Source organism: Heloderma suspectum, chromosome 2 (assembly GCF_057233095.1).
Source record: "Heloderma suspectum isolate Gila_16-S chromosome 2, 16-S_ref, whole genome shotgun sequence".
Classification (NCBI taxonomy): domain Eukaryota; kingdom Metazoa; phylum Chordata; class Lepidosauria; order Squamata; family Helodermatidae; genus Heloderma; species Heloderma suspectum.
Window position 1 is genome coordinate 348,642,745 of NC_139459.1, and position 25,343 is coordinate 348,668,087.

Sequence of the window (25,343 nt, forward strand, 5' to 3'; positions counted from 1 at the left end):
AACCATTTTTATGGGGTAGAAAGCATTATTTCAAAGCACTGAAATGAAAGGAGACTCTAAACATACCTCTTTTATTTGAGCTTTTGCACTGATTCTGTTTACTTACACTGCTCTTGACCCACAAATGGGAGATTCTTGAATCTGTGATCCTAAAATGGAAGACTCGATAGAAAACCATTAAGACTGTAGCCCCTTGCCTGGGCTGCATATAGCTAGAGAGCAAGCAAGTGCTTAGAGCAGGGCTTGGCAACTTGGTGCCTTCCAGATGTTTTGGACTACAGCTCCCACAAACCTCAGCCAATGGTCAGGGATTATGGGGCTTGTAATCCAAAACATCTGGTGGGCGCCAGGTTGCCTGTCCTTGACTTAGGGTGCAATCCTATGCATGTTTAGACAGAGAAAAGGCCTACAACTCCCAGCATCCCCAGCCAGCATTGCTGGCTGGGGCATGCTGGGAGTTGTAGGCCTTCTTTTCTGTCTAAACATACATAGGATTGTGCCCTTAGAGTCTCACTTCCTCTCAGGATGATAGAAGTGGTGGGAATTCTGGTCCAGATTCAACAGTCCAGTTTGACTCCCCGCCACAGCCAGAAGAAAGGTTGGATCCTCTTCCCGCAAAAGGAGGCTGAAGGGAAAGTGAAGATCCTGCCGTTCGTATCAGCATCAAAAAATTCCACACATTTCTCTTCACAGTTGAGGTACACCCGGATCTTACAGAGGTTATCCCTCACCGGCAAAGGGTGCAGCTTAGGGGAGGTAAAAGCCAGAAGCTGACAAGGTGAGACATCCATTGGCTTGCCCACAGCCCAGATCCCTTCCTCAGGACTAGGGATGAAGAGTGCCTTCCTCCTGACAGACTCCCTAGCAACACCCACGGCCCACATTGCTGTCTTCTTCAGCCGCAGATGTACCTCCACCTCCCAGAAAAGTCTTCCTGAAGCGAATGCCTCACAGCCCAACACGCAGTGCATAAAATCAAATCTCTCGGGGTTGTCAGGCAGCACTTGCTCAGTGTCTCCCATTTCCACACTCTTCAGGTCTTTGGACAGGATCAATGAGGGATGGGCAGTGTCTTGATCCAGAGTCACATTCACTGCAGGACAGAGAGAGAAAATGGAGGATGGGTGGTGTCTCGTTAGAGAAAGATGGCGGGAGATCTCAGGGAAAAGATCTACCTTACAGCCAAACAACACAGTTACGTCAAGTGTAAACAAGCCTACTTAAGCTGTCCATTTTTGTTTTGAGGGAAAAGCTGCCTACCAACAGGAAGGGAAAGGCTGTAGCTCAGTGGGTAGAGCACATGCTCTGCATGCAAGAGGCCCAGGTTTAATTGCTGACAAATCCAGATAGAACTGGGAAATACTCCTGTCTAAAACCCTGGAGAGCTGCTCCCCCATATAGATATCAAGGGAACCTTTTGTGCAAAGACAGCCATGATAAAGGACAAAGAAGGCAGGGACCTAACAGAAGCAGATGAGATTCAGAAGAGGTGGAAAGAATACACTGAAGAACTATACAGGAAAGATCTGAATGTCCCTGATAGCCACGAGAGTGCGGTCACTGAACTTGAGCCGGACATCCTAGAGAGTGAAGTCAAGTGAGCCTTAGGAAGCATTACTAACAACAAAGCTAGTGGAGATGACAGTATTCCAGCTGAGCTATTTAAAATCCTAAAAGATGATGCTGTTAAAGTGCTGCACTCAATACAGTAACAAATTTGGAACACTCAACAGTGGCCACAAGACTGGAAAAGGTCGGTTTACATTCCAATTCCAAAGAAGGGCAATGCCAAAGAGTGTTCAAACTACCGTACAATTGCGCTCATTTCACATGCCAGCAAGGTTATGCTCAAAATCCTACAAGCTAGGCTTCAGCAGTATGTGAACTGAGAACTACCAGAAATACAAGCTGGGTTCCGAAGAGGCAGAGGAACTAGAGATCAAATTGCCAACATTCGCTGGATCATGGCAAAAGCAAGAGAATTCCAGAAAAGCGTCTCTTTCTGCTTCATTGACTGCGCTAAAGCCTTTGATTGTGTGGATCACAACAAACTGTGGCAAATTCTTAAAGAGATGGGAGTACCAGACCAGCTTACCCGTCTCCTGAGAAAACTTGTACGAGGGTCAAGAAGCAACAGTAAGTGTAGTGGTGAGAGTGACAGACTGGGAACTGGGAGATCTGGGTTCTAGTCCCCACTTGGCCATGGAAGCTCACTGGGTGATTTTGGGCTAGTCACAGACTCTCAGCCCAACCTATCTCACAGGGTTGTTGTTGTGAGGATAAAACAGAGAGGAGGATAATGTAAGCCGCCTTAGGTTCCTTGAAAGAGGAAGAAAGGCGGGATATAAATGCAATAAATAAAAAAAAATAAATGGAACAACCGATTGGTTCAAAATTGGGAAAGGAGTATGACAAGGCTGCATATTGTCACCCTGCTTATTTAACTTCTATGCAGAGTACATCATGAGAAACGCCGGGTTGGATGAATCACAGGTCGGAATTAAGATTGCTGGGAGAATTATCAACAACCTCAGATACGCAGACGATACCACCCTAATGGCAGCAAGTGAAGAGGATCTAAAGAGCCTCTTGTTGAGGGTGAAAGTGGAGAGTGCAAAAGCTGGTTTGAAACTCAACATTAAAAAAACTAAGATCTTGGCATCTGGCCCCATCACTTCCTGGCATATAAAAGGGGAAGAAATGGAAGCAGTGACAGATTTTATTTTCTTGAGCGCCAAGATCTCTGCAGATGGTGACTGAAGCCATGAAATTAAAAGACGCTTCCTCCTGGGGAGGAAAGCTATGGGAAACCTAGACAGCATAGTAAGAAGCAGAGACATCACCTTGCCAACAAAGGTCCGTCTAATCAAAGCTATGGTTTTCCCAGTAGTAATGTATGGCTGTGAGAGCTGGACTATCAGGAAGGCTGAGTGCCGAAGAATTGATGCTTTCAAACTGTGGTGCTGGAGAAAACTCTTACGAGTCCCCTGGACTGGAAGGAGGTCAAATCAGTCAATCCTAAAGGAAATCAATCCTGAGTGCTCATTGGAAGGACAGATACTGAAGCTGAAGCTCAGGTATTTTGGCCACCTAATGCGAAGAGAAAACTCCCTGGAAAAGACCCTGATGCTGGGAAAGACTGAAGGCAAAAGGAGAAGGGGACGGCAGAGGATGAGATGGCTAGATAGCATCACGGATGCAATGAATATGAACTTGAGCACACTCCGGGAGAGAGCGCAGGACAGGAAGGCCTGGCGTGCTATGGTCCATGGGGTCACGAAGAGTCGGACACGACTTAACGACTGAACAACAACATGTATGTATAAATAAATAACGACAGACATACCTCCCAAGTAGCTATTTGCCCCTGAATTAATTAAAGATGGTCAGTTGTGGGGCTGGATCCAGATTTAAGCTGGGTCAACTGTACTGGCAGAAGTGGACTTCATCACCCCCTCGTTCCCCTGGCAACCACTCCAGCCCCCTGAAAATGCTACACAGAGAATCAGCTGATCCTGCAGAATAGGGGGAGCTGTGGTGTGAGGGGGAGGAAGGCTCCCCCAAAATGGAGGGGACACCATCTGTGAGCATAGCCCTTCCTGTCATGGAAGGTGGCTTCTCACAAAAGGCAGATCCAGGATCCAACCCACTGAACAGGTTTACGTGTAATGAGAAGCCACTGTGGGGAAATTTCCCTACGGGACTTCTTGTCACGACCTCGGACACCATTTTGAATATTTGAGTCATGGGGAAAGCACACTGTAGCTTTTTGTTACATGCGAACCCAGTGAGGGGGGTTGTTGGGGTGCTTGACCAGCCATCCAGAACCCATGGGCTATTTTAGGGTTGTGGGTGGCTTGTCAAGCACCCCAACAACCCAGCCTCACCAGGTTCACACATAACGACAAGCAACAGTGCACCCTGGTGCAACTCACATATTCATAATGGCGGTTGAGGTGGTGACCAGAAGCCCCATGTGTGAACCCGCGCCTTGTCTTCCATGGTTAGCAGAGTGATCTCCTCTTTGACTCCATCTTATCACCAATTCCCATCAAAATGCAGCTTCTCAGCCAAAAAGCAGTATAGAAATTAACAATTATAATAACATTTCCCTTCTTGTTCAGCCCAGAAAAATTACCTTTGGATGGTGCTTTCTCCAGAGACTCTGCAGACACTGTTATGTGGAGAAGAGAGCGACAAATTTACGCAGACCATCATATACGTAGCAACATTAAAAAAAAACAAAAACACACCAACAACCAGGCCTCCCAAATGCACAGAATTTTTTATCATTTGAATGAAAACCACATTGCGTCAATTATTCTTTTTATTTTATTTCTATTTATTTATGAATTTATGAGTTACCTTTTGGCCCAAATAGGACCCACAACTTGCAATTAAAATGTAAAACAATTTAAAGATCTTTAATTTTTTAAAAAACTTTAAAATAATTTGAAAATTTTAAAAACAAAACGTTAAAACAAATTAGTGACGGGTGAGCTCACATTAGCTCAGTTCAAAACTGGGTTAGGAATTCTGACCATCACTGGAGAATGCTTACAAAATTATTCTGCTTTCCCTGCACACACAACAGTTCTAAATTGACTCAGAATATTGGTTGTACCACATCAAATGCCCTTAAATCAGGACTGGCTTCAGATTTGAGAGTCCCTTGGCAAAGTGCTTTCTTGTTGGTGGGTTATTCCAAGCAGGCAGGTAGCTGCACTGCGATCTGCATGAGGCAGCTAGGAGCCATCTGCCATTTTAATTTCCCACAGTGCCCCCGATGCTATATTGTTCCAGGTTAGTGTGGGAAATTTAAATGGTGGGTAGCTTCCAGACCCAGTCTCCAGCTGCAGGAGAGGGGAAAGCACAGTGCAGGCGTCAGTGATGGGCCCTGCTGGGACACTGAGCTGAGTTCTGATACCAACTTTGTCTTAAATTTTCATCTACGTCTGACAGATGAGAGCTCAAACAGACTTAAGGAAACACCTCCAAAGTGGGGATTTTTACAGCTGTAAGGAACTGTGGGCAAGCACAGGAAGTTCCAGAGCTTTGAGGAACAGGAGCTGTGTAATCTCTCAGCTTGTCTCACCAAGCGCTCGAAGACTCCCCAACCCAAACAGGCTATTACTTATGCAAAGGTTTTTAATGCTTTAGCTGTTAGTTATATGTTCCTCCAGGATTAGTGGGAGCATAGCTCTGAATACCACCTACTGGGAACAGCGGGGGAGAGCTGTTGCCTCAAGTGGGCCAGTGTGGTGTAGTGGTTAGAGTATTGGACTGGGGCTCGGGAGTTCTGAGTTCTAGTCCCCACTAGGCCACGGAACTCACTGGGCGACTTTGGGCCAGTTCACTGACCCTCAACGTAACCTACCTCACAGGGTTGTTATGAGAATAAAATGGAGAGGAAGATCATGTAAACTGACTTGGGTTCTTTGGAGGAAGAAAAAAAGTAGGATATAAATGTAATAATCAATCAATCTGGTTGGCCAATGTGGGGAAGAGCATGTTGGACCAGGTAGTCCTTTGGTCTGATCCAGTAAGGCTCTGCTTATGTTCTATGTACCCCTACCCTGCACTGCAGTGACCTTTTTCGTGTATGGTGAGGCAAAAAGCTTCCCCCCCCCCACACCCACAGTGGATGGAAGCTCTCATTCTTACCCCAATGGGTAACAGAGGCAACCATTCTCAAGACATTTGTTCAGATGTCTGGAGGAACCTGCAGAAGAAACCACTGTTCTTCAAAAAGGACTGTCTTTCCCTGCAACCAGCCCAGCAACAGAGTGCTATCAGAATTCCGTATCTCCCGTGAGCCTTCCTAGGCTGCCCCCGATATACCTTTGTATTTCTCCATATCCCTTTCTAGAGCAAACGTTTTCTCAGAGTATATTCCAAGTCTCACTTTCAACCTGAGAAGAAGGCCCACCATATAGCCTACTTGTTTTCTCTCACACCTGAGAAAGAAGATAAGATGGTTATGTTGAAGGAACACTTGAATGTTGCATCCCCTGCCCCTACCCCAAAACAACCTCATAGCCTGAATTGGCAGGTTAGGCCATTTCAAGGCTGGGGGTGTTTCACACAAGCAAGTTCAATGCTAGCTTATTTTGTTCTTAAGGAAACCAGGGGGCGGGGGGGGGGGAGGCAGATGACTCCTCTAGAGTATTATTTTTGCTCAGGAACGAAATAGAAGTAGAAGCATGTTCCTTGTGACTAGATTAGGACCTTAGTGTGGGAGTAGGGGGGCTTTTAAGATCTGGATTGGGGTCCCAGTACCTATTCTAGAGTAAACATGAAGACATAGCTGCCAGACATTTAAATAATGTTTGGCCCAAAGCGTTCTGGTCCTCTGTATCAAGCATCACGCAGTCTTTCCCAGTAATTCCTTTGCTATGTTTTGAGAGCCACCTGCCAATTAAATTTTCCCATAATGCCCCTGACATGGCATTGTCCCAGGACATCGTGGGAAACTTAAGGGGTGGGTAACTCCCAGACCCAGTCACCTGGTATGGGGGCCCACTGCAGGCTCAGTGGACAATGCGGCCTCTGCAGTCAGATGCCGACATCAGCCCTGCCTTAAATTTTCATCTGCTTTTTGTCTAAGTTCACAGTGTTCAAAGCTCAAACAGAACTAAGCAAACAACCATAAAGTGGGGATTTTTAAAACTTCAGGGAACCATGGGCATGCGCAAGGAAGCTGTGGGATGAGGGATAAACAGAAAAAATATGAGGAGCCCTGGTGTAGCGGGGGCACATTGCTCAGTGATAAATATTACTACATGCTTCTCATGTAGAAGGTCATGGGTTCAACACCTTGTATATCCATTTAAAAGGTTGGTAGGAACAGGGCTGGGAAAGGTTCTCACCTAGGCCAGGGTTGGGGAACCTGTGGCTCTCCAGGTGCTGTTGAGCTCCCAACTCCCATCAGCCCCAGCCAGCATGGCCAATGGACAGGGATTATAGGAGCTGGAGTCCAACGACACCTGGACAGCCACAGGTTTCCCAGCCTTGCCCTGGGACTCAATACACTTCTGCTAGCTGGAGTAGACAATGCAGGCTAGGATAAATTAACTCAGTATAAGACGGCTTCCTATGTTCACACTTTTCACAGGGGAAAGTGCTTCGTGTGAATTGCACCAACACTATCATGGCTAAAGAGCTCTATCAGCTCCCCAGAATCTGAAGGATGTCTGATTCGAAGGACAAAACTGCTGTTTGGGATGCTATTTGAAAACGCTGCTGAGTGATTTCTGTGTATTTGCACAATTCCACTATACCACAGTGCCATCTAATGGCTGTATAATGAAACATATAGAACGGCAGAAAAAGAAAAACCTCAGAAAAAAGATGTAAAGGAGCCAATATTAATCCTAGAAGCAGAAGCCCTGGTAAAGATATGGGATAAAAGCCTCACGTAGGAATTCCCAGAATCAAGAAAGAGTTGAAATGGGGGGACTTTCATTAAAAGGGGAGAGCCATTTTATTGAGATAATGCCTGCTACTTTTTAATGACAATGAGACTTCATAGAGACAAGTGGTTTTTATTCCATGATTCATTTATAGCCTTTTAACACTTTGATTGTTTTTTATAAGAGATGTTATTCTATTTTTATACTAAAAGACTTAACGTGAAAGAATAGAACTCACTCCCTTGTTTCACTGTTTAATTCTTTTACTATTTTGTCATTTGATTCTGTCAAATGATCTTTTGATTCCAGATTCCAAAAGGGAGTTTTGGGAGCCAGATCAGCCAGTTTACTGATACATATCTGCTTAAATTGATATTTAATTAATTTAATTAATTAAATTAAATTGATATATATCAAATATATAACATGTGCACCTTGGAGTCATTTTGTTTTAAAAATGCATTAAAAGTGCAATCCTATGCATGTTTGGACAGAAAAAAAATATCCATACTGACTGGAGGACGCAAGGAGTTGTAAGGCTTTTTTCTGTCTCAGCATACATATAATTGCACCGTAATTAATTTTAATGTGTTCATGTGATTGAAGCCTGCAATAACATCTTCATCCATTAGGGGAAGATTCGCCCAACAGTTTGATGCCAGAGGAGATTAAATTTAAAATATATTTAAATTTAAAAATAAATTCTGCCGAGGGACAGAATTATAGGCCAACGGTTATAGGCCGACTTCCCCAACAGAGTTATAGGCCAACTTCCCCAACAGTTTAAAGCCAGGGGAGATTAAATTAATAGGCTGAGGGACAGTTACAGGCCGACAGTTATAGGCCGACTTCCCCAACAGAGTTAGTTCTGCATGGTTCTGCAGCACCACACCCAAGTCCACATCCGTCAGCTTGGCCAGGGAAGCCACTGGGCAGCGGGGTGGATGGTATACCAGCAACATCCCCAATCTGTCTTGTTGGCCCAACACCAGGTATAAACCCACAAAACCCACCCTCAACAGAAGTCTCCTAGAGAGGGAGATAGAATTTCTATGGAACAAGGCTACTGGTGCATCTCATACACTTCCAAATTGTCTTCCTTCTCCCTCCTGAAGTTTCTTGACAATTTCTGTCAAATTAGCCAGAGGCAATTTGGCCTGAAGTTCTTTTTCTCAAACATTTCTCCACCCTGAGGACAGAAAACATCTGCATCTGACTCACCCCAGTGCTTGGCAGAAATTGTGCCCACAGTCTTGGAACACTGGTTCCTGAAGGGAACCCTGGCTACCAGGGCTGCCTGTCTCTGAACTGCAACAACAAGACGAGTTTCATTTTTGGTTGCAAATAATGACTGAGAGTTTCCTTACCTGCCACTTCCTGTCTCCAGCTGGAATTCCTTACAGAGCTAGAACGACAGGAAAATGGAATGCTTTAGTGTGTTTTTCTGATTTTAGTGCGTGGCCCGGTTTGCACCTAATGACAATCCATGGGTTGTCAGGGCCAAGTGGCGAGTGCGTATGATTGTTGGGTTAATTCTGGGTTGTTTAACCCCTAAACAACCCAGAGTTCGGGCTTTGGACATAATGATAACAACTAGGAACCCAGTTCCTGGGTCATTGATTGAAAGTGGAGGCCCTGAGCACATGCGCTTGCTTGCTGCTGTTCGGCCCTGACAGTTCCTGGGTTAAACAACACGGGAATTGTCGTGATGTGAGAACCAGATCACTGTGACAAGGAGCTCATGCATGTCCACCATACTTCAAGGTAGGACAGGTTGCCAGACACTTTTCATCTTAGTAAGTCCTGAGTAGCTGCCACCATCCACACTTTAGTACCGTAGTCTGAACACATGGACAATTCAGACTGAGTTGCAGTATTGCTTATGGACATACCTTTTACAGGCTTCCTTTAAACCTGTGGCCTTGCAGTTGTTGTTTGACTCCAACTCCCCTCAGCCTGAACCAGCATGTGCAATAGTGAGGGATGATGTGAACTGGAGTCCAAGAAACATCTGGAAGGCTACAGATTCCCCAAACCTGTATTAAAAACGTCTTAAAATCTTTAGTATGGGCAAAATGGCTAAAGCAGCATAAGACCAGGTCCTGTGGCTAGGCAAAGGGGGTTAATCAACTCCAGCGATGCAACTCAAGTAGTTTTGTTAAGGGGTAAAGGCAAAGAGAGGCAGAGAAATGGAAAATTGCAACATTAAAGAAACAGCATTAAAACTGACGAGCTCAGCCATCTCCAGGTGTGTTGGACTACAGATCTTATCACCCACAGTCAGCATGGTCAATGGCTGTAGTGGGGAAAACAGTGATCTTGATCAGGACTGTTGGAGCGGTGAAAGAGGCTTTAATCTCCCCACCCCACCCCCATGATCCTGAATGTGTGTGAACAAGTAAGTGGGTGTGAGTGTGCGTATGAATAGATGTGAGATAGAATACCCCTGCTTGAAAAGTACATTTGTTATTACTTTATTTATTTGTAATAGTTATATGGCGTGCCCAACTGCTTCAAAACACTGCAACGAAAGGGAGCCTCCAACTTTTCGGCATGATTTGAATGGTTTCCATTGGATACGATTTCCATGCACCATTTTTGCTCTGCAGCTGGAAGATACTAACAACTGCAGACCCTTGTTTGTCTCTCACGGAACAAGAGAGAAGATGCTGGAATATCACCTTTCAGGGGGTGGAAACGATAGTAGAGGTGCAGGTTCTGCTTTGTGTGACTTACAACCTCATTAGGGATCGATACCCTAGCCAGAAGTAGGGGCAGATCCTCTCCCCATTGAAGGAGGACGCGGTGAAAGCGAAGATCAGTTCATTTCTGTTAACATTAAAAAACTCCACAAGACCTTCTCCATAGTCCAGGGTCACCCGGATATTACTGGGCACATGTCTCAAAGCCAAAGGGGTCCGCTCGGGGGAAGTAAAAGCTACAGGTTCTCCGGCGATCATCCCTACAGCCCAGATGCCCTCACAGGGATTCAGCCGGAAGTTGAACTTCCCTCTCCTCCTGACAGACTCTCGCGCGGCTCCCACAGCCCACATTGCCCCTTCGCCATTGCTCCCCACCTCCACCTCCCACCAATGTCTTCCTGAGGTAAGTCTCTCACGGCCCAGCACGCAGGGCCTAACGTCAAATCTCCCGGAGTTATCTGGCAGCTCCTGCTCGGTGTCGCTCTTTATCACACTCTTCAGATCCTCAGACAGAATGAGGCAGGGATGGGCTGTGTCTGGATCCAGAGTCACATTCACTGCAAGGATAGGGAGAGAGAGACAGAGACAGAGACAGGATGGTGAACCGTGTCAGGGAAAAATGATTTGGCTCAATTCTGGAGAGGGACTTGCCCAACTTCCTTCCTCCAAGCTTCACCTGAATCTGCTCAGTAAGCCCAGGAAAGAGCAGAGAAACCACCATTGATGAAAGCTCTTGGGGCCTAGTTATCGGGATACATCGAGGGCCAAACTGGACATGAATTGCATTTATGCAAATAATATGTTATTTTTAGTGGCATGAATGCAATTAACATGAAGGTGTGTGTTGCTCCCCTCACATGATGGCTGCAAGCTGCCTAATTAGCATAATTACCCTCACTGGGTGTGGGTTGTTGTGACCCAAATCCAGCAAAGGTGGGTGGCAGGGGTGGTTTACTAACCACCCTGAAAACTGTGACCTGTTCTAGGGTCCTAGGCTCACAACTGGCACTGTGGCTTATTTTCCCTCTGTGATCATGTGAACCTGCCCAGAGAGAGGATTTTAATCCCTTCCAACAAAAATCACCTCCTTAAAGCTGGCATTTGTATACAGAGGGAAGCTTCCAGTGTTGTCAATGGAGGCTTCCCTCCTTGTACAAATAGCAGCTTCAGAGAGGTGATGTTAGTTGAGACCACGAACAGCTAGAGGAGTTAAACTCTCTCTCCATCTCCTGTGCCCCCCCCCGCACTTACTATTTACATTTTTTAAAATGTGCACATTAATGGCATTCATATAGTTAAGTTAGCCCTTAAACTCTGAAATCTCTAATGAGGCAGGTGCTACACTTAATCCTGCAATTATGATAGAACCAGATGGGCCAAAAGCCAAACGTAATCCCGCTCCCCACTCAAAATCAGGACGGCAATCATCATATCAAGTGTTTATATGGTGCTTTAGAGCACGGATATGGAACCTCATGGGCCAAATCCAGTCTGCTTGGGCTCCCAATCTGGCCTCCCCAGCATTCCCCAGATGGCGAAACCCCATTTCCTCCAACCACTGATCATCTGGTGCACTTTTTCTCATTCGAAATAGTTGAAATGCCTCTCCTAAGGCATTAGTTACTGGCAGCAAAGGGCTTCACGCTACAATATGCTGATCTTTTTCAACTTTTGGTTCCGCCCTTTTGCCTTTGGCCCCACCCGCCACTGGAATGCAGCCCTCTGACATTGAATTTGGCCCTTGGGCTGAAAGAGGTTCAACACCCCTGATTTAGAGCGTTCAGAGCATTTCACATCATATCATCTCAGTAAAACTTAACCTGACTCTCTAGAATGCATGAGTGATATTACCCCAATGCTGGAAATATGTGCGCACTCACACGTGTGTGTGTACATGTACGTATGGCAGAGAGAATGCTGCCTTGTATAGGGCCTCCTAGACTAGTGAGTTGGTGCCTGAGGTGCCGCTGGAACCTTACAGATCACATTGTTAACCTCAGAGATCACATTGTTAACCAGGATGCTACACCAGCTCTCATCGTAGGGTAGCTCTCGGTGTCTCCTGCAGAGGTTATCCTATCTATAGTCTCTAGAGTGTAGCCTGTTCAGCCCAGTTACTGATCAGATCCTTGTGCCAAGGAAAAAGACTGTTCTAGAAGTGGGAAATGTTGAGCCATCTGCCTAGTGCACGGGTGGGCAACTTGTGGTCCTCCAGGTGTTTTGGCCTACAATTCCCATCAGCCCTAACCACTGGGTATGCTGGTTAGGACTGATGGGCACTGTAGGCCAAGGCATCTGGATTGCCACAAGTTGCCCATCCCCGGCCTAGTGCAACCTGCCTAAATACCTGAAGGCAGGGCCAGCCCAAGTCATTTTGCTGCCTGAGCCGAAGAACAAGATGGCACCCTCTCCCATTTTATCTACAAAAGCTGACTTGACTGTTCTTCAACACTGGTGTTGGGACAGCATCCTCCACCGAACCTGAAAATAGCAGGCTATCTTAGGGAGCATAGGGCAGGCCATGAAGCACACAGCTCTCTCCTCCAACACCTTGCTGCTAACTCCCAGCATCTGCCCCCTGAGGTCACTGCTTTACCCTGCCTAATGGTAGGACTGGCCCTGCTTGAAGTGGGGCTAGTGTTGAGTCTCCAGCACCTAGTCAAAGGTTTCCCAGCTCCTTCCTGGTATTTACTTCTCTTTTTTACTTGCCCAAGACTCTCTGTTATGTGGAACACAGCCTGACAATTTTTAAGTCATGGAATCATTGAATGTTAGAATTGGAAGGGATCTTAGAGGCCATCCATTCCAACCCCTTGCTCAGTGCAGTTATCGTGCATCTCCAGCATCCCTGATAGATGGCTGTCCAGCCTCTGCTTAAATACCTCCAGTGGAGGACAGCCACTATGTGTCTAAAAGTGGCAATATTTAATTTCCTATTTTTTAAACTCTTACACTGCAGAACTCAATTTAATTTAATAGAACTTGTGACTTTATGGAATAAATTAATTGAGGTTGTCAGATGCAATCTCCAACAGCAGAAAAATGACCACCTCGATCGCTACCTTAAACGTCACCACCCATTACAGTTTCCCACCTCATTCAGCCAAGAAAATTACCTTTGTACAGGTGTGGCTCCAAAGACTCCAGAGTCTCTGTTGTGTGGAGAAAAGAATGACAACTGTTACGACCATCATAACCCTGAGCACTGTCTCATTTCATGAAACACTAGGGAAGCCCCTATTAGGATCAGCATTAAGGCCATCTTGCATGAGCATATCTTCCTTTCTCAAATCCGTCTTTAGGACTAAAGGGCGACCAGATGGGGATGGGGAGACCGAGACAGAAAGAGGCTTTGAGAGGAGGCACCGCAGTCTTGTTGCTGGCTGGGATTGGGCGGGGGGGTTGTCATTTGAAGTGCCAAGCCAGGCACAGGTGAGTTTATTAAACCTGTGCTTGCCTGTTCAGCTCTGAAGTAGAGGTGGGACAAGGTAAGCATGTTTGACTCAAAAGAGTGTGCAGGGGATGGGAACAAAACTTGCCTCCTCCTTCACCTCCCCTCCTCATGGTCTGTTGCTTTATGACTTTTGCCCCCAGCCCAGCTGCAATACTGGAAATAATTACGGGAGTCTGGGGAGGTAAAACATAAGAAGAGCCATGCTGGATCAGACCAAGGGTCCATCTAGTCCAGCATTCAGTTCACACAGTGGCCAAACAGCTGCCCATGGGAAACCCACAGGCAGGACATGAGTGCAAGAGCACCCTCCCACCCATGTTCCCCAGCAACTGGTGTACCCAGGCATATTGCCTCTGGTGTTTGAGGTAACACACAGCCATCAGGACTAGTAGCCATTGATAGCCTTCTCCTCCAGGAATTTGTCTAACCCTTTTAAAGCCATCCAAATTGGGGGCCGTCACCACATCCTGTGGTAGCGAATTCCATAGTTTAACTCTGCGCTGTGCGAAGGAGTCCTTCCTTTTATCTGTCCTGAATCTCTACCAGTCAGCTTCATGGGATGATCCCACTGGGTTCTAGCATTATGAGAGAGGGAGAAAAATGTCTCCTTATCTACTTTCTCCACACTATGCATAATTTTGTACACCTCTATCATATCTCCCCTCACTCGCCTTTTCTCTAAATTAAACCAGACATTGTAATCTTCCCTACTAGGTGAGTTGCTCCATCCTCTCGATCATTTTAGTTGCCCTTTTCTGCCCTTTTCCCAACTCTACAATATCTTTTTTTTTCGGTAGAGTGACCAGAACAGTGCGCAGTATTCCAAGTGTGGTTGCATCATAGATTTGCACAAGGGCAAAGCGGGAGCGGGTTTCGCTCCTCTTTCCCGGGCATTCTTTTTAATCTAAAGAGCAAACCAGCCTGAACATGTTTTTTAAACACAGGTGCATCTGGTTTGGCCCTTGGAGGACACCCTCTGGTAGGAAGGGTGAGATGGCTTTGAGATGGGTGATACGTTTTGCTTGATGGCATCGTGCGTTAAAGGGTGTTGCACTAAAAGCATGTTTTGAGGAGATGACATATAAAGGACAAACTCTCTTAACCATCGAATTCCCGTGGCTGGGCATATGATCTGGGGCGGCCAACAGCTTACTCTAGGGAGCAGAGGTTTGTAAACTTCAGTTCTTATTCAAGCTGTTTTTGCATCTCTGTTTAAATAAAGAACTGAGAACCACCTTCAGTGGTGCAACGAAGTGGAGCGCTCTCAGGGTTCTGTATCTTTCGGCTTTCCTGAGTTGTCACTCATACCTTTAAAATTCTCCATTGCATTTCTTAGAGCAGAACTATTCTCTGAGTAAGTTCCGAGTATCTCTTCCAATTCAGGAGAAAGGTCAATTGCTTGCCTTACTTTTTTCTTTGCATACCTGAAAGAGAAGAGGGTTAAATTTAAGAAATAGTTGAAGAATATTGAATCATAGAATAGTAGGGTTGGAAGGGGCCTACAAGGCCATCGAGTCCAACCCCCTCCTCAATGCAGGAATCCAAGTCAGAGCATCCCTGACAGATGGCTGTCCAGCCTCATCTTGAATGCCTCCAGTGTGGGAGATCCCACCACCTCCCTAGGTAATTGGTTCCATTGTCGTATTGCTCTAACAGTCAGGAAGTTTTTCCTGATGTTCAGCCAGAATCTGGCTTCCTGTCACTTGAGCCCATTGTTCCGTGTCCTGCACTCTGGGATGATCGAGAAGAGATCCTGGCTTTCCTCTCTGTGACAACATTTCAAGTACTTGAAGAGCGCTATCATATCTCCCCTCAGTCTTCTCTTCTCAAGGCTAAACATGCCCAGTTCTTTCAGTCTCTCTTCATAGGGCTTTGTTTCCAGTCCCCTGATCATCTTTGTTGCCCTCCTCTGAACCCTCTCCAGTTGGTCTGCATCCTTCTTAAAATGTGGTGCCCATTGCTTCCTCTTCCCATAAGAATAGCCCTGTTGGATCAGACCAAAGGCCTATTTATTCCAGCATCCTGTTCACACAGTGACCAACCAGCTACCTCTGTGAAGACCACAAGTAGGATTGTTCCCCAGCAACTGGTGTTCAGAGACATACTCCTCTGATCATATAGATAGCATACGGCCATCAGGACTAGTAGCTGTTGGTACCCTTATCCTGCATGAACTTGTCTAATCCACTATTAAAACCATTCAAGTTGGTGGAAATCACCACATTTTGAGGAAGCGAATGACATGGCAGGTTGGGCAGTCACATAGTTGAGGGCAGATCTACTAATGGGCTGGTGCCACAGCCTGCCATTTGAGCCCAGCACTCCTTTGCAACAAAATTCGGCTCTAGTCAATTTCATGGTTAAATGGAAAAAAATGAGAAAACTAAATTGTTGCCCTCCCCCCACCCTGAACGAAACTGATTGAAGTAGAAGCATGTTACTAGTCCCTATCTTCTGTATCAAGCAACAGGCTGCCATTCAACCAGTCGCAAAGTGTACGTTCTAAAGTCTCACAGCCTTTGTGAGATAAGGAGGATCTCTACACCAGCCTAAAATCCTACATTTAAAACAGGGCTTTCTGCTTCCGTTTTAAATGCAGGATCACAACGGACTATCTTTACATGTGTTTCCTCCCCCTCTTTGCCCCCTCCTTTTCCCCCTTATCTAAGTCTTCCATATGTTTCATTATACAACCACCAGATGGCGCTGTGGTCTAGTGCCTCTTATTGCACCTTTTCTTCTTTTCATGAGGGAACTGAAGCAGATCTTAAGCGCTGTAATTTGATCGTTCATTATCTCCGATCTTTTAAAAAATGGAATAAAGGTCATTTAGTGCAGGAGATTACTGCAGATGCTGACTGCAGCCAGGAAATCAGAAGATGTTTACTTCTTGGGAGGAGAGCAATGACAAATCTTGATAAAATAGTGAAGAGCAGAGACATCACACTGACAACAAAGGTCCACATAGTTAAAGCAATGGTATTCCCCGTAGTAACCTATGGCTGCGAGAGCCGGACCATAAGGAAGGCTGAGCGAAGGAAGATAGATGCTTTTGAACTGTGGTGCTGGAGGAAAATTCTGAGAGTGCCTTGAATTGCAAGAAGATCAAACCAGTCCATACTCCAGGAAATAAAGCCTGACTGCTCACTTGACAGAATGATAGTAAAGGCAAAACTGAAGTACTTTGGCCACATAATGAGAAGACAGGATACCCTGGAGAAGATGCTGATGCTACGGAAAGTGGAAGGCAAAAGGAAGAGGGGTCGACCAAGGGCAAGATGGATGGATGATATTCTGGAGGTGATGTACTCGACCTTAGGGGAGCTGGGGGTGGTGATGGCCGACAGGAAGCTCTAGCGTGGGCTGGTCCATGAAGTCACGAACAGTTGGAAGCGACTGAATGAATAAACAACAAAAGTGCAGGAGATGCCCTGGCGGTTGATGACGTCATCTAAAAGACCCGCAAACATCCGTGAATGACCAATCTCAATAGCATGATAAAAGCTCTGTGTGAAGAAGCCCAAGGAGGGCCAAAAAGAAATGACATGAAAAAAGCTGGTACACACACGAGGCAAGAGACCCTAGCTCAGGGACGGAATACATGCTCTTCATATAGAAGGTCTCAAATTTGTGAGCATCTCTAGCATAAATGATCTTACATCGCAGGGCCGGGAAAGGCCTCGTTCTGAGACCCTTGAGCAGGAGTGTTGAACCCCTTTCACCATGAGGGCCAAATTCAATTCCAGAGAACCTCTTGGGAGCCACATATGGTCAGGGCTGAAGGCAAAGGCAGTGGGGCCAAAATACCAAAAATGCCACCATATTTTAGCTTAAACCTCTTACTGCCAATAACGAAGCCTTAGGAGAGGCATGTCCACCTTTTAGAACCAGGAAAAAAAACATGTAAAAAAGGCAAGAAACCACCAAAAGATTGGCAGTTTGGGGTGGGGGGGAGAAGCGGGAACCACCTGACGACATCAGAATGGGGGCATGGCCATCTGGGAAACCCTAAAGGGTCAGATTAGGATCCTAGGCGGGGCGGTACATAGCCCCCAGGCCTGAGGTTCAACCCCCCTGCCTTAAAGACAGCTGCTGCCAGTTCCCCAAGCCGGTTCCTTCCATATGTGTTGGACTACAAGTCCCACCACCCCAGCCATGGGGGTCAAATAGCCAAGGATGATGGGAGTTGTAGTCCAAAGCTTCTGGGGGGGTGCCAAGCTGGGTAAGGCTGAAGTAGACAGAGCTTGGCCAAAGGGACCAAGAATTGGATTCAGGGAAGGGCGCTTGCTGTGTTCATGTGCCCTGACGATGCAGACAGAATTGTGGCCATAATGTGGAGCTCAAAGGCCTCTCTCCCATGCTCAGTATGTGAAGGATGTTGTCAGATCTTGAGGATGCAGCCAGTTCTTACACTCATTGGCAAATCTAATTTCAGGATCCTTTGAACTGTCCCCCCCAGAAGGCCATGCTAGCTGGGGATGATGGGAATTGCAGTCCAACACATCCACAGAGCACCAAGCTGGGGAAAGCTGCTCTAGCATGTGATTGTGCCCAACAGGGCTTGTGTCCCTAATTCTACAGAAGTTCATTTTTAAAAAAATGTCACTGAAACTCTTTCAAGAGAGTGGAAAAAGAGCCACGTACCTGCTCAAGTCAGTTCTGATGTCCTGAAAGGCAGAAAGGGAGAAATAGGCCTCAGTTATGCAGACAGAACACACACCAGGCTGCTTCTTCCTCTACTGGGGATTTATTTTTTCCCTTCCTTCTCTAGAAGAAAGAATGGTCACTTGGAAGATCGTGCCTTATTTATTCCTTAATCTTAGGATTCACCAAGAGGTGGGGCCCCCATGAACGATTATTGGGTTGCTCTTTCCTATATGTTCTGAATGTGCATCATGGGTTTCCCGAATGCCACAGCGCAAGCCTATACGTGTCTGTTCAGAAAAAAGTCCCACTTAAATCAATGGGGCTTACTGTCATGTAAGTGAGTCACACCCTATATGCATGTCCCTGGGAGTAAGCTCCATTAGACCTACTTATTCCACTGAGACGTACTTCTGAGTAGACAGACTCATAGAGTTTGAAGGGTCCTCATAGATCATCCACTCCAACCTCCTGTTAACGCAGGATATCTGCAGCTACTGTGTTCCTGATAAGTGGCCATCCAGCCTCTGCTCTAAAAACCTCCAGTGAAAGGGAGTCTACCATCTTCTGAGACCATCTGTCCCACTGTCAAACAGCTCATATTGAGCTTTTCTACTTGAGCTTTTCTTTGCTGAATACTGAGAAACTGAATCTTTTTCAGTGCTCAAGGTAATGCTCTTATCTCCAATCAGCTGCTGATTGGAGATGAGAGCTTTTCCCGGGGGAAGAAGCTGGTGGGCTACATGGGGAACCCCCATGGCTGTATCTGGCCCATGGGCCAGCGGTTCCCCATCCCTGCAGTAGAGCTTCCTAAATATAGCTGATTAGGTAACTCAGGAAACTGCTCTTCAGCATCTTTGTCTTGCATCTCACCTGCAGCAATTCACATGCTGGCTGCTGGCACTTCTCTGCCATCTCTGCAATCAGATTACTGAAATAGGAAATCTCCCCCGACAGTTTGCAGATGTTTTCCTGCTGCCTCTTCTTCACCACTTTCTTCAGATCTCCCAGCTGGGCCAGCTTGAGGTTTTCCATTTTTTCAAGCAATCTGTGCATTTGGCGTAAGTCAGACCTGAGCTTCTGCTCCTTTGCTTCTAACTGTGTCTGGAAAAAGCACACAGAAATTGTGGAAGGGGCAGAGATGAAACATGATAAGTCTACCAAAAGCAGGTAGTAGTCAGTAACTGCAACACTGAGGGCTTCTCTACACAAGGCTTTTATTGTGCATTTGTGATTGGTCAGTTACGGTAGTTTGTGGGTCCTTTCCACGATGTCATCAACCTCCAGGGCCTCTCCCATGCTTTCTGACCATTATTGCAACATTTTTTTCTTAAGGGGGAAAATGCAGTGTTTAATTTTAATAGTGCTCCAATGGCTTGTGTATTCCCCCAAGTCCACTATACCACAGCTATACCACAGCACCATCTAGTGGCTGTATAATGAAACATAGAACTTGCAGACAAAGGAAATCCTCAAAAAAAAGCACAAGTTAAAGAGCTGATCCTGCAAAGAATCTGGAAGCAGAAGGCCCCATAAGGGGGCGGGATAAAAGCCCTGAATGAAATGGGTATGCAATACTTGTTTCTATGTATTATGGGGTTGTTAGAATTTATCCAGTCCCACCCAACACAGTTCTATGTACTTATTATGCTGATGATCTTTGTGCCTTATGAGGTGTTAAGATACTTCCAGGTGAGACATTTGTGCAATTGCTATGCCCCGTTCACTTACATTTAATGGGAGTACATGGGATGCAGACATCCTTAAACCCTACCCCGTTTTCCCAGTGCTGTTTCTTACTGAGAAAATCTGACTTTGGGGGAAAGAAGACAACAGCAGTGCAATCTTTTTGCAGGTGTGGACAAGAAAATGTGCAACTGAGGAACGGTGAGAGGAGGCGTGTGCGCTTCCAGACAGAGGAGTCCTAGCACTAACAATCAGAAGGCATTGTACAGCTATTCCATCTTTCCCCTTAGTGGATTTTCTGAGGCAAGAAAAAGACAGAAGAAGCAGTGGGAAAATACAGAAGGGTTACAAACGGAAGATGACAATGACATGTGGAACCCTGGTAAAACTCCATGAATGAGGCAGACTGATGAGTTGCATGTGTGAATTATTCTGGAAGAACAACATGACAACACACATTGGCACCCATCATCCCCAGCGTGACAGCCTCAAAACTAAACACTTACCAGGCATTCCTGGTTTTTGAGCTCTTCAACCAGTTTCTGGTCCACAAGATTTTCCCTCTTTTTCTCCAGAGGATTCAACTGGCCCATGATTTCTTCCTGCACAAACAGAAAAAAACATATTTGCTCTGGCAAGATATTAGCCCATTTGATACCCCACAATGACTTCAGTAGAAAAATTGTCTGATCGGAAACTAAAAGGCTAACAACCTGCTGAAGAACCTTCCCATATTACCTCTGAGAAATCAGACAGCTTCTCTGTAACTCGCCCCTTCACTTCTTGACTGTTTAGCTTTCTCAAATCAGTGATATTTTGGGAATATGTGGGTGTGATCCAAAGGATTTACTCCTTGCACTAGAGTTGTGTGTCTCCTACTCAAAATTACAGTTGATGATAAGGAAGTTTAAGTAAAAAAAAGTTTAGCAGCAAGAGACTGTTAGATAAAAAGATCAACAAGAAAGTTTTTGGTAAATGTGATTATGTCCCTTTTTAAAGTGAAAGGTGCAGTGGGGCCATAGCTGAGTGGTAGAGCACATGCCTTGTATGAAGAAGGTCCTAGGCCCAAGCCCTGGAATTTCCAGGTAAGGCAGGAAAATCTACTTCCTGAAACCCTGGAAAGCCACTGCCAGTGAGTGACCCGGATCACACGTCACACCGATTCCTGGTTTGTTTAACCCAGGAATTGGTGGGGCCACATAGCTATGAGTGAGTATCCTACCTCCCATGTGCTTGTCACTTTTGCTTTCAATCAGCTGTAATGAACAACCCATTGGGGCAGTTTGCACGAGAAAGTAAGCTTTGGATGCTGATGAAATTCAGACTGCCCTTAAAGACTAGGTCTGGCTTTAACGGAGAGCTTTCTGGCACTGTGGCACTGATCCACAGGGATTAGACAAAGATGCTTATTTGCCCCTCTTTTGTTCACATTTTATATCAATGATATCATTCATGTTTTTAAACGTTCCTAAAGGACCCCAGGACATGACCTCACACGCCATCGCATATGCTGTTGGCATGTGACCCTAGTTTCCACCATTTCTGGTGGGAACTGATTGGCCTCTCAGGGTGATTTGGAGGAAAGAATTGCGAAAAAATACTCTAACACCAAAATGGTTGTCCCTGAGGTAAGCAGGAATGGACTTCTGTGTGGAAAGACTGTGTGCTCAGTTCAGTTCTGGCATTCAAAAGAAATTCCTGTTGTCTCCCTGCATCAAAGTGTAGTAAAAATGTAACCTAAAAGCCATTGTATGCGTCTTAAGCAGCAAGTAGTATTGTAAGAGCTGCGCATGCCTGGAATGAGCAGACAGTAACCCTAAGATAAGGTTGCTAAGCAAACCGCTGGCAACCAATCAAAAGTAACACGCTGGCTGAGGAACGCAAGCTGAGTGATAAAACTGTAGCGCGGGGGTTGCCCAGGGTCGACTCTGCTTTTGAGCGTGAGCGCCTTTGTCGAACTGTTTGCAAACAATAAAATCGAGTTGGACCCAGCCTGAAGTTGACTCTCCTCTTAGGGCAAATTGGACTAGCCTCCAGGGGGCGAAACTAGCATTTTGTGCAACAAAAGTATCTTGACAGAATATTGAGCTGGAATACCTGACACAGGGGAGTAGTATTGCCAGTTATGAATGGCTAAAAAAGAGGAAATTCATCCCCTCAGAAGAGGACAAAAGAGGGTGGCGATTTGCATACACTTGCATATGCTAATTTATGTTTAGATGCAAATTTAGAGATTATTATAATAATTTAAACAAATACAGCACATCTGACCATAGTATGGAAGACTGAGACCAGGTGATCTCTATGCCTGCCTGTCTAGTCTGCAGTCCAGGTGCTGCTAACTATTGATGGGCAACGGTTTTTATGGGTCTTTATCTTTAAACCGGAATTGACAGGACTGCCCTTCAAATAGAGGACTGTCCTCTGTAAAAAAGGACACACAGGCCCCGTAGAATGCATTATCTTCTTGGTGATATGGAGAAATACATGCTTCATAAGTAGGGATGGATGAAAGTCACTTACCTGGTCCCGCAGCTTGGTTCGGGGTGGGGTGGAGGCGCTCTGTTCCTCCCCGCCGAAATTCTGGCCGGGGGGGAGGTGCCCTGTCCCTCCGGCCGCGAATTCTCCTGGCCGGCCGGGACGCAAATGGCGGCGGCCATAGCCGCCGCCGTTTGCATCCCTGCAGTCAGCCGCGTGATAGGCTATGTAAATCCTTAAGTAGCCTATCATGGCTGACTTTGGGGGGGGAAAAAAAAAGCGTATGCAAATGGCGGCGCCCATGGGCGCCGCCATTTGCGTTCCTTATTTGGGCACATGTAGTCTATGTAAAGATTTACGTAGCTATTTGCGTTGCCCTTATTTTCGCCGTAGTCTACGTAAATCTTTATGTAGACTACACGTGCCCAAATAAGGAACACAAATGGCAGCACTCATGGGCGCCGCCATTTGCGTACGCGCTTCCCCCCCCCCCAAAGTCAGCCGTGATAGGCTACGTAAGGATTTACGTAGCCTATCACGGTGTTTTTGGAAAATTTAGCCGTGATAGGCTACGTAAATCTTTACGTAGCCTATCACGTTTGTTGTTGTTGTTTTTTTACTGGGAAATGGTGGCGGCGGCAGCCAGTCGGAAGACCGGCTGCCGCCTCCGAACAGCCGCCGAACTGCCGCCGAACTGCCGCCGGGAGCCGCCAGCGCCAGGGACATTCGACAGGGGTAAGTCCCATTCCGGGGGGGGGGGGGCGGAGAATTTCTCCAGCAATTTCGGGGGGCTGAATGCGTTGGCATTCGGCCTCCAGGAGATTCGTGGAGAAATTCTCCGCCATCCCTATTCATAAGCTAGTTCTCTTTACAGTGGCAGTGCTAAAAATCAGAAAGACATTTGGTGCCCAAAGTATGCAGTCAACTTATTTAATAAAGATAAATTGATTATGGTGGTCATCTTATTTAATAAAGGTCCATAGGCCAGCCTGCCATCCAATTTATTGTTGCCTTGTTCCTTTAAGGTAGTAAATGTTCTCACTGGTGTTATGTTTTCATCTGCATATCGTTCTCTGTATCTCAAGCAAAGGGTTGATTTTCCTGCTTAGAACAATGAACGATAGCCAAGAGGAAGTAAATGGTCACAAGCAAATGCCTGCCAGAGAGTGTTGTGATTAAATCCTGTGAATAAACACAAGTTATTAATACTGTTGTGGAGCTGGGGGAAGCCCACCTGGGCCTCTGAGCAATCACCTTCCACAGGTGATTGCTCAGGTAAAGACTGTTTTTATTTAGAGGGGCCTTTGGCCTGGGTGCTGAATCCTTTACTCTGTTGTCTTGTGGGGCTTTGAATTGGTCTTAATTGGCTGCTGCTCTGTTTTTATTGTTCTGCATCAGGGATGGGCAACCAACTTCTGGGGGTTGTGGGCCTGCATTGCCCCACCCCATCCCTAACCCCACTCACAGATTTGCCACCGAAATTCAGCAGCATGGTGGCAGGGGGGAAACCTGCAAAATAGCCCCTTTTTCGAAGGATAAAACAGCCGTTATCCCTGTCTAGATAGGGACATAGCTGGGCCACCAGTGGAAGCTTGTAAAAGGCCCTCTGTGCCTCTGAGGCCACCTGAGCCTCAAGTGAAAGGGAAGGCTCCAGGAGAACCCCCAAGCTACGAATCTGCTCCTTCAAGGGGAGTGCAACCCCATCCAGAACACGTTGAGCACCCTCCATCCGGTCAGAAGAACCACGTACTAACAGCCTCTCAAGTCTTGTCTGGATTGAGCTTCAGTTTATTGGCCCTCGTCCAGTCCATTATCCCATCCAGGCACGGATCTAGCGCATCCACAGCCTCCCCTGATGAAGAGGAAAAGGAGAAGCAGAGCTGCGTGTCATCAGCATACTGATGGCAACGCACGCCAAAAGTCCGGATGTGTTAGATGTTAAGGCACCACAAGACTCTTTGTCTTTTTGCTGCAAAAGACTAACATGGCTCCCCCTCTGGAAATGGTTACAGAAGCTAACAGGATCCTCCAGACAGCAAACCTACCTTACTAATCCCTCAGCCTTCCACCACGGCGGACGCTTACCTGATATTCTTGGGCAGCTTCATCCACAGGAACCACATCGTGCTCTCGATGCTCCTTGGCTCTGTCACACACCAAGCAGATGAGGGCTTCATCATCTTTGCAGAAGAGTTTCAGGGGCTCCTTGTGCACCTCACACATGTTCCTCTTCTCTTTTCTTCCTTCTCCCTCCTGAAGTTTCTTGGCGGTTTGTGCCATATTTGCCAGAGGCAGGTTTGGCCTGAAGCTGCTTTGATGAAACTCCTCTCCACACTGAGGGCAGGAAGCTGCTCCTCTAGCCCCCTCCAGGCACCGGGCCAGGCAGGATTGGCAGAAATTGTGCCCATGCTCAATCATCACTGGATAGTTGAAGTACTCCCAGCGCTGGGGACAAGTAGCTTCCTCCCAGAGTTCCCTGATGGGATCCCAAGCTGCCATGGCTGCCTCCCCGTGAAGCACTAAGAGCAGCCTGAGGCTGTTGTTTTCCTGTCTGCAAATCGAGGCACGGTGTTTCCTTTCCTGGAACTGACTCCGGATAGGGAAGGATCTCACTGAACACAAATCAACTGAAAAGGGTGTTGCATTGATTTGCCACTCCCCAGCCTTTTTGTGTGTTGCACCCACACAGCAGGGTGTACTTTGACCCATGCGAATTGGTTACCCTTTGGGGGAGCAGGAAAAATTCTGCCCCCAGTGAGAAGCAGCCTGTTCTTAAATCTGTTCTTGGAAACAAAACCTGGTTTCCTTCACAAAGAAGAAACAACTTGAACCCACTCAGAAGCAGTTAGCTCTTCAGAGTTGTTTTGTGTGGGTGTGTGTGTGTTGTAGGGTGGCCATGTCTCCTCTTCTACAGAGGACTGTCCTATATTCAAAGGGCTGCCAGAGGACCCTCCTCTGTTTGGAGGT

General features: G+C 46.4%; 1 protein-coding gene across 1 annotated transcript; it reads right to left on the reverse strand.

Moving 5' to 3' along the window:
* Positions 1-24,929, reverse strand: LOC146355462 (zinc finger protein RFP-like). The gene is made up of 12 exons (XM_084829893.1): positions 24,462-24,929; positions 20,405-20,500; positions 19,086-19,316; positions 18,213-18,235; positions 14,877-14,992; positions 13,231-13,266; positions 10,149-10,671; positions 8,962-9,091; positions 8,780-8,817; positions 5,842-5,957; positions 4,139-4,174; positions 1-1,093 (listed from the first exon to the last, which is right to left on the reverse strand). Exons 1-12 carry the CDS (start codon positions 24,873-24,875, stop codon positions 558-560), a joined length of 2,295 nt encoding a protein of 764 aa, XP_084686019.1. The 5' UTR covers positions 24,876-24,929; the 3' UTR covers positions 1-557.
* Between the last annotated feature and the right edge of the window lie 414 nt (positions 24,930-25,343).

Coding starts and splice junctions, on each gene's coding strand:
- LOC146355462 (XM_084829893.1), bottom strand. CDS start 24,875: ATGGCAGCTTGGGATCCCATCAGGGAACTCTGGGAGGAAGCTACTTGT. Junction 18,236..19,085: donor CAGCATGTGAATTGCTGCAG/GTGAGATGCAAG, acceptor TCTGCCTTTCAG/GACATCAGAACTGACTTGAG. Junction 9,092..10,148: donor TATCGATCCCTAATGAGGTT/GTAAGTCACACA, acceptor TGTTTAACCCAG/GAACTGTCAGGGCCGAACAG.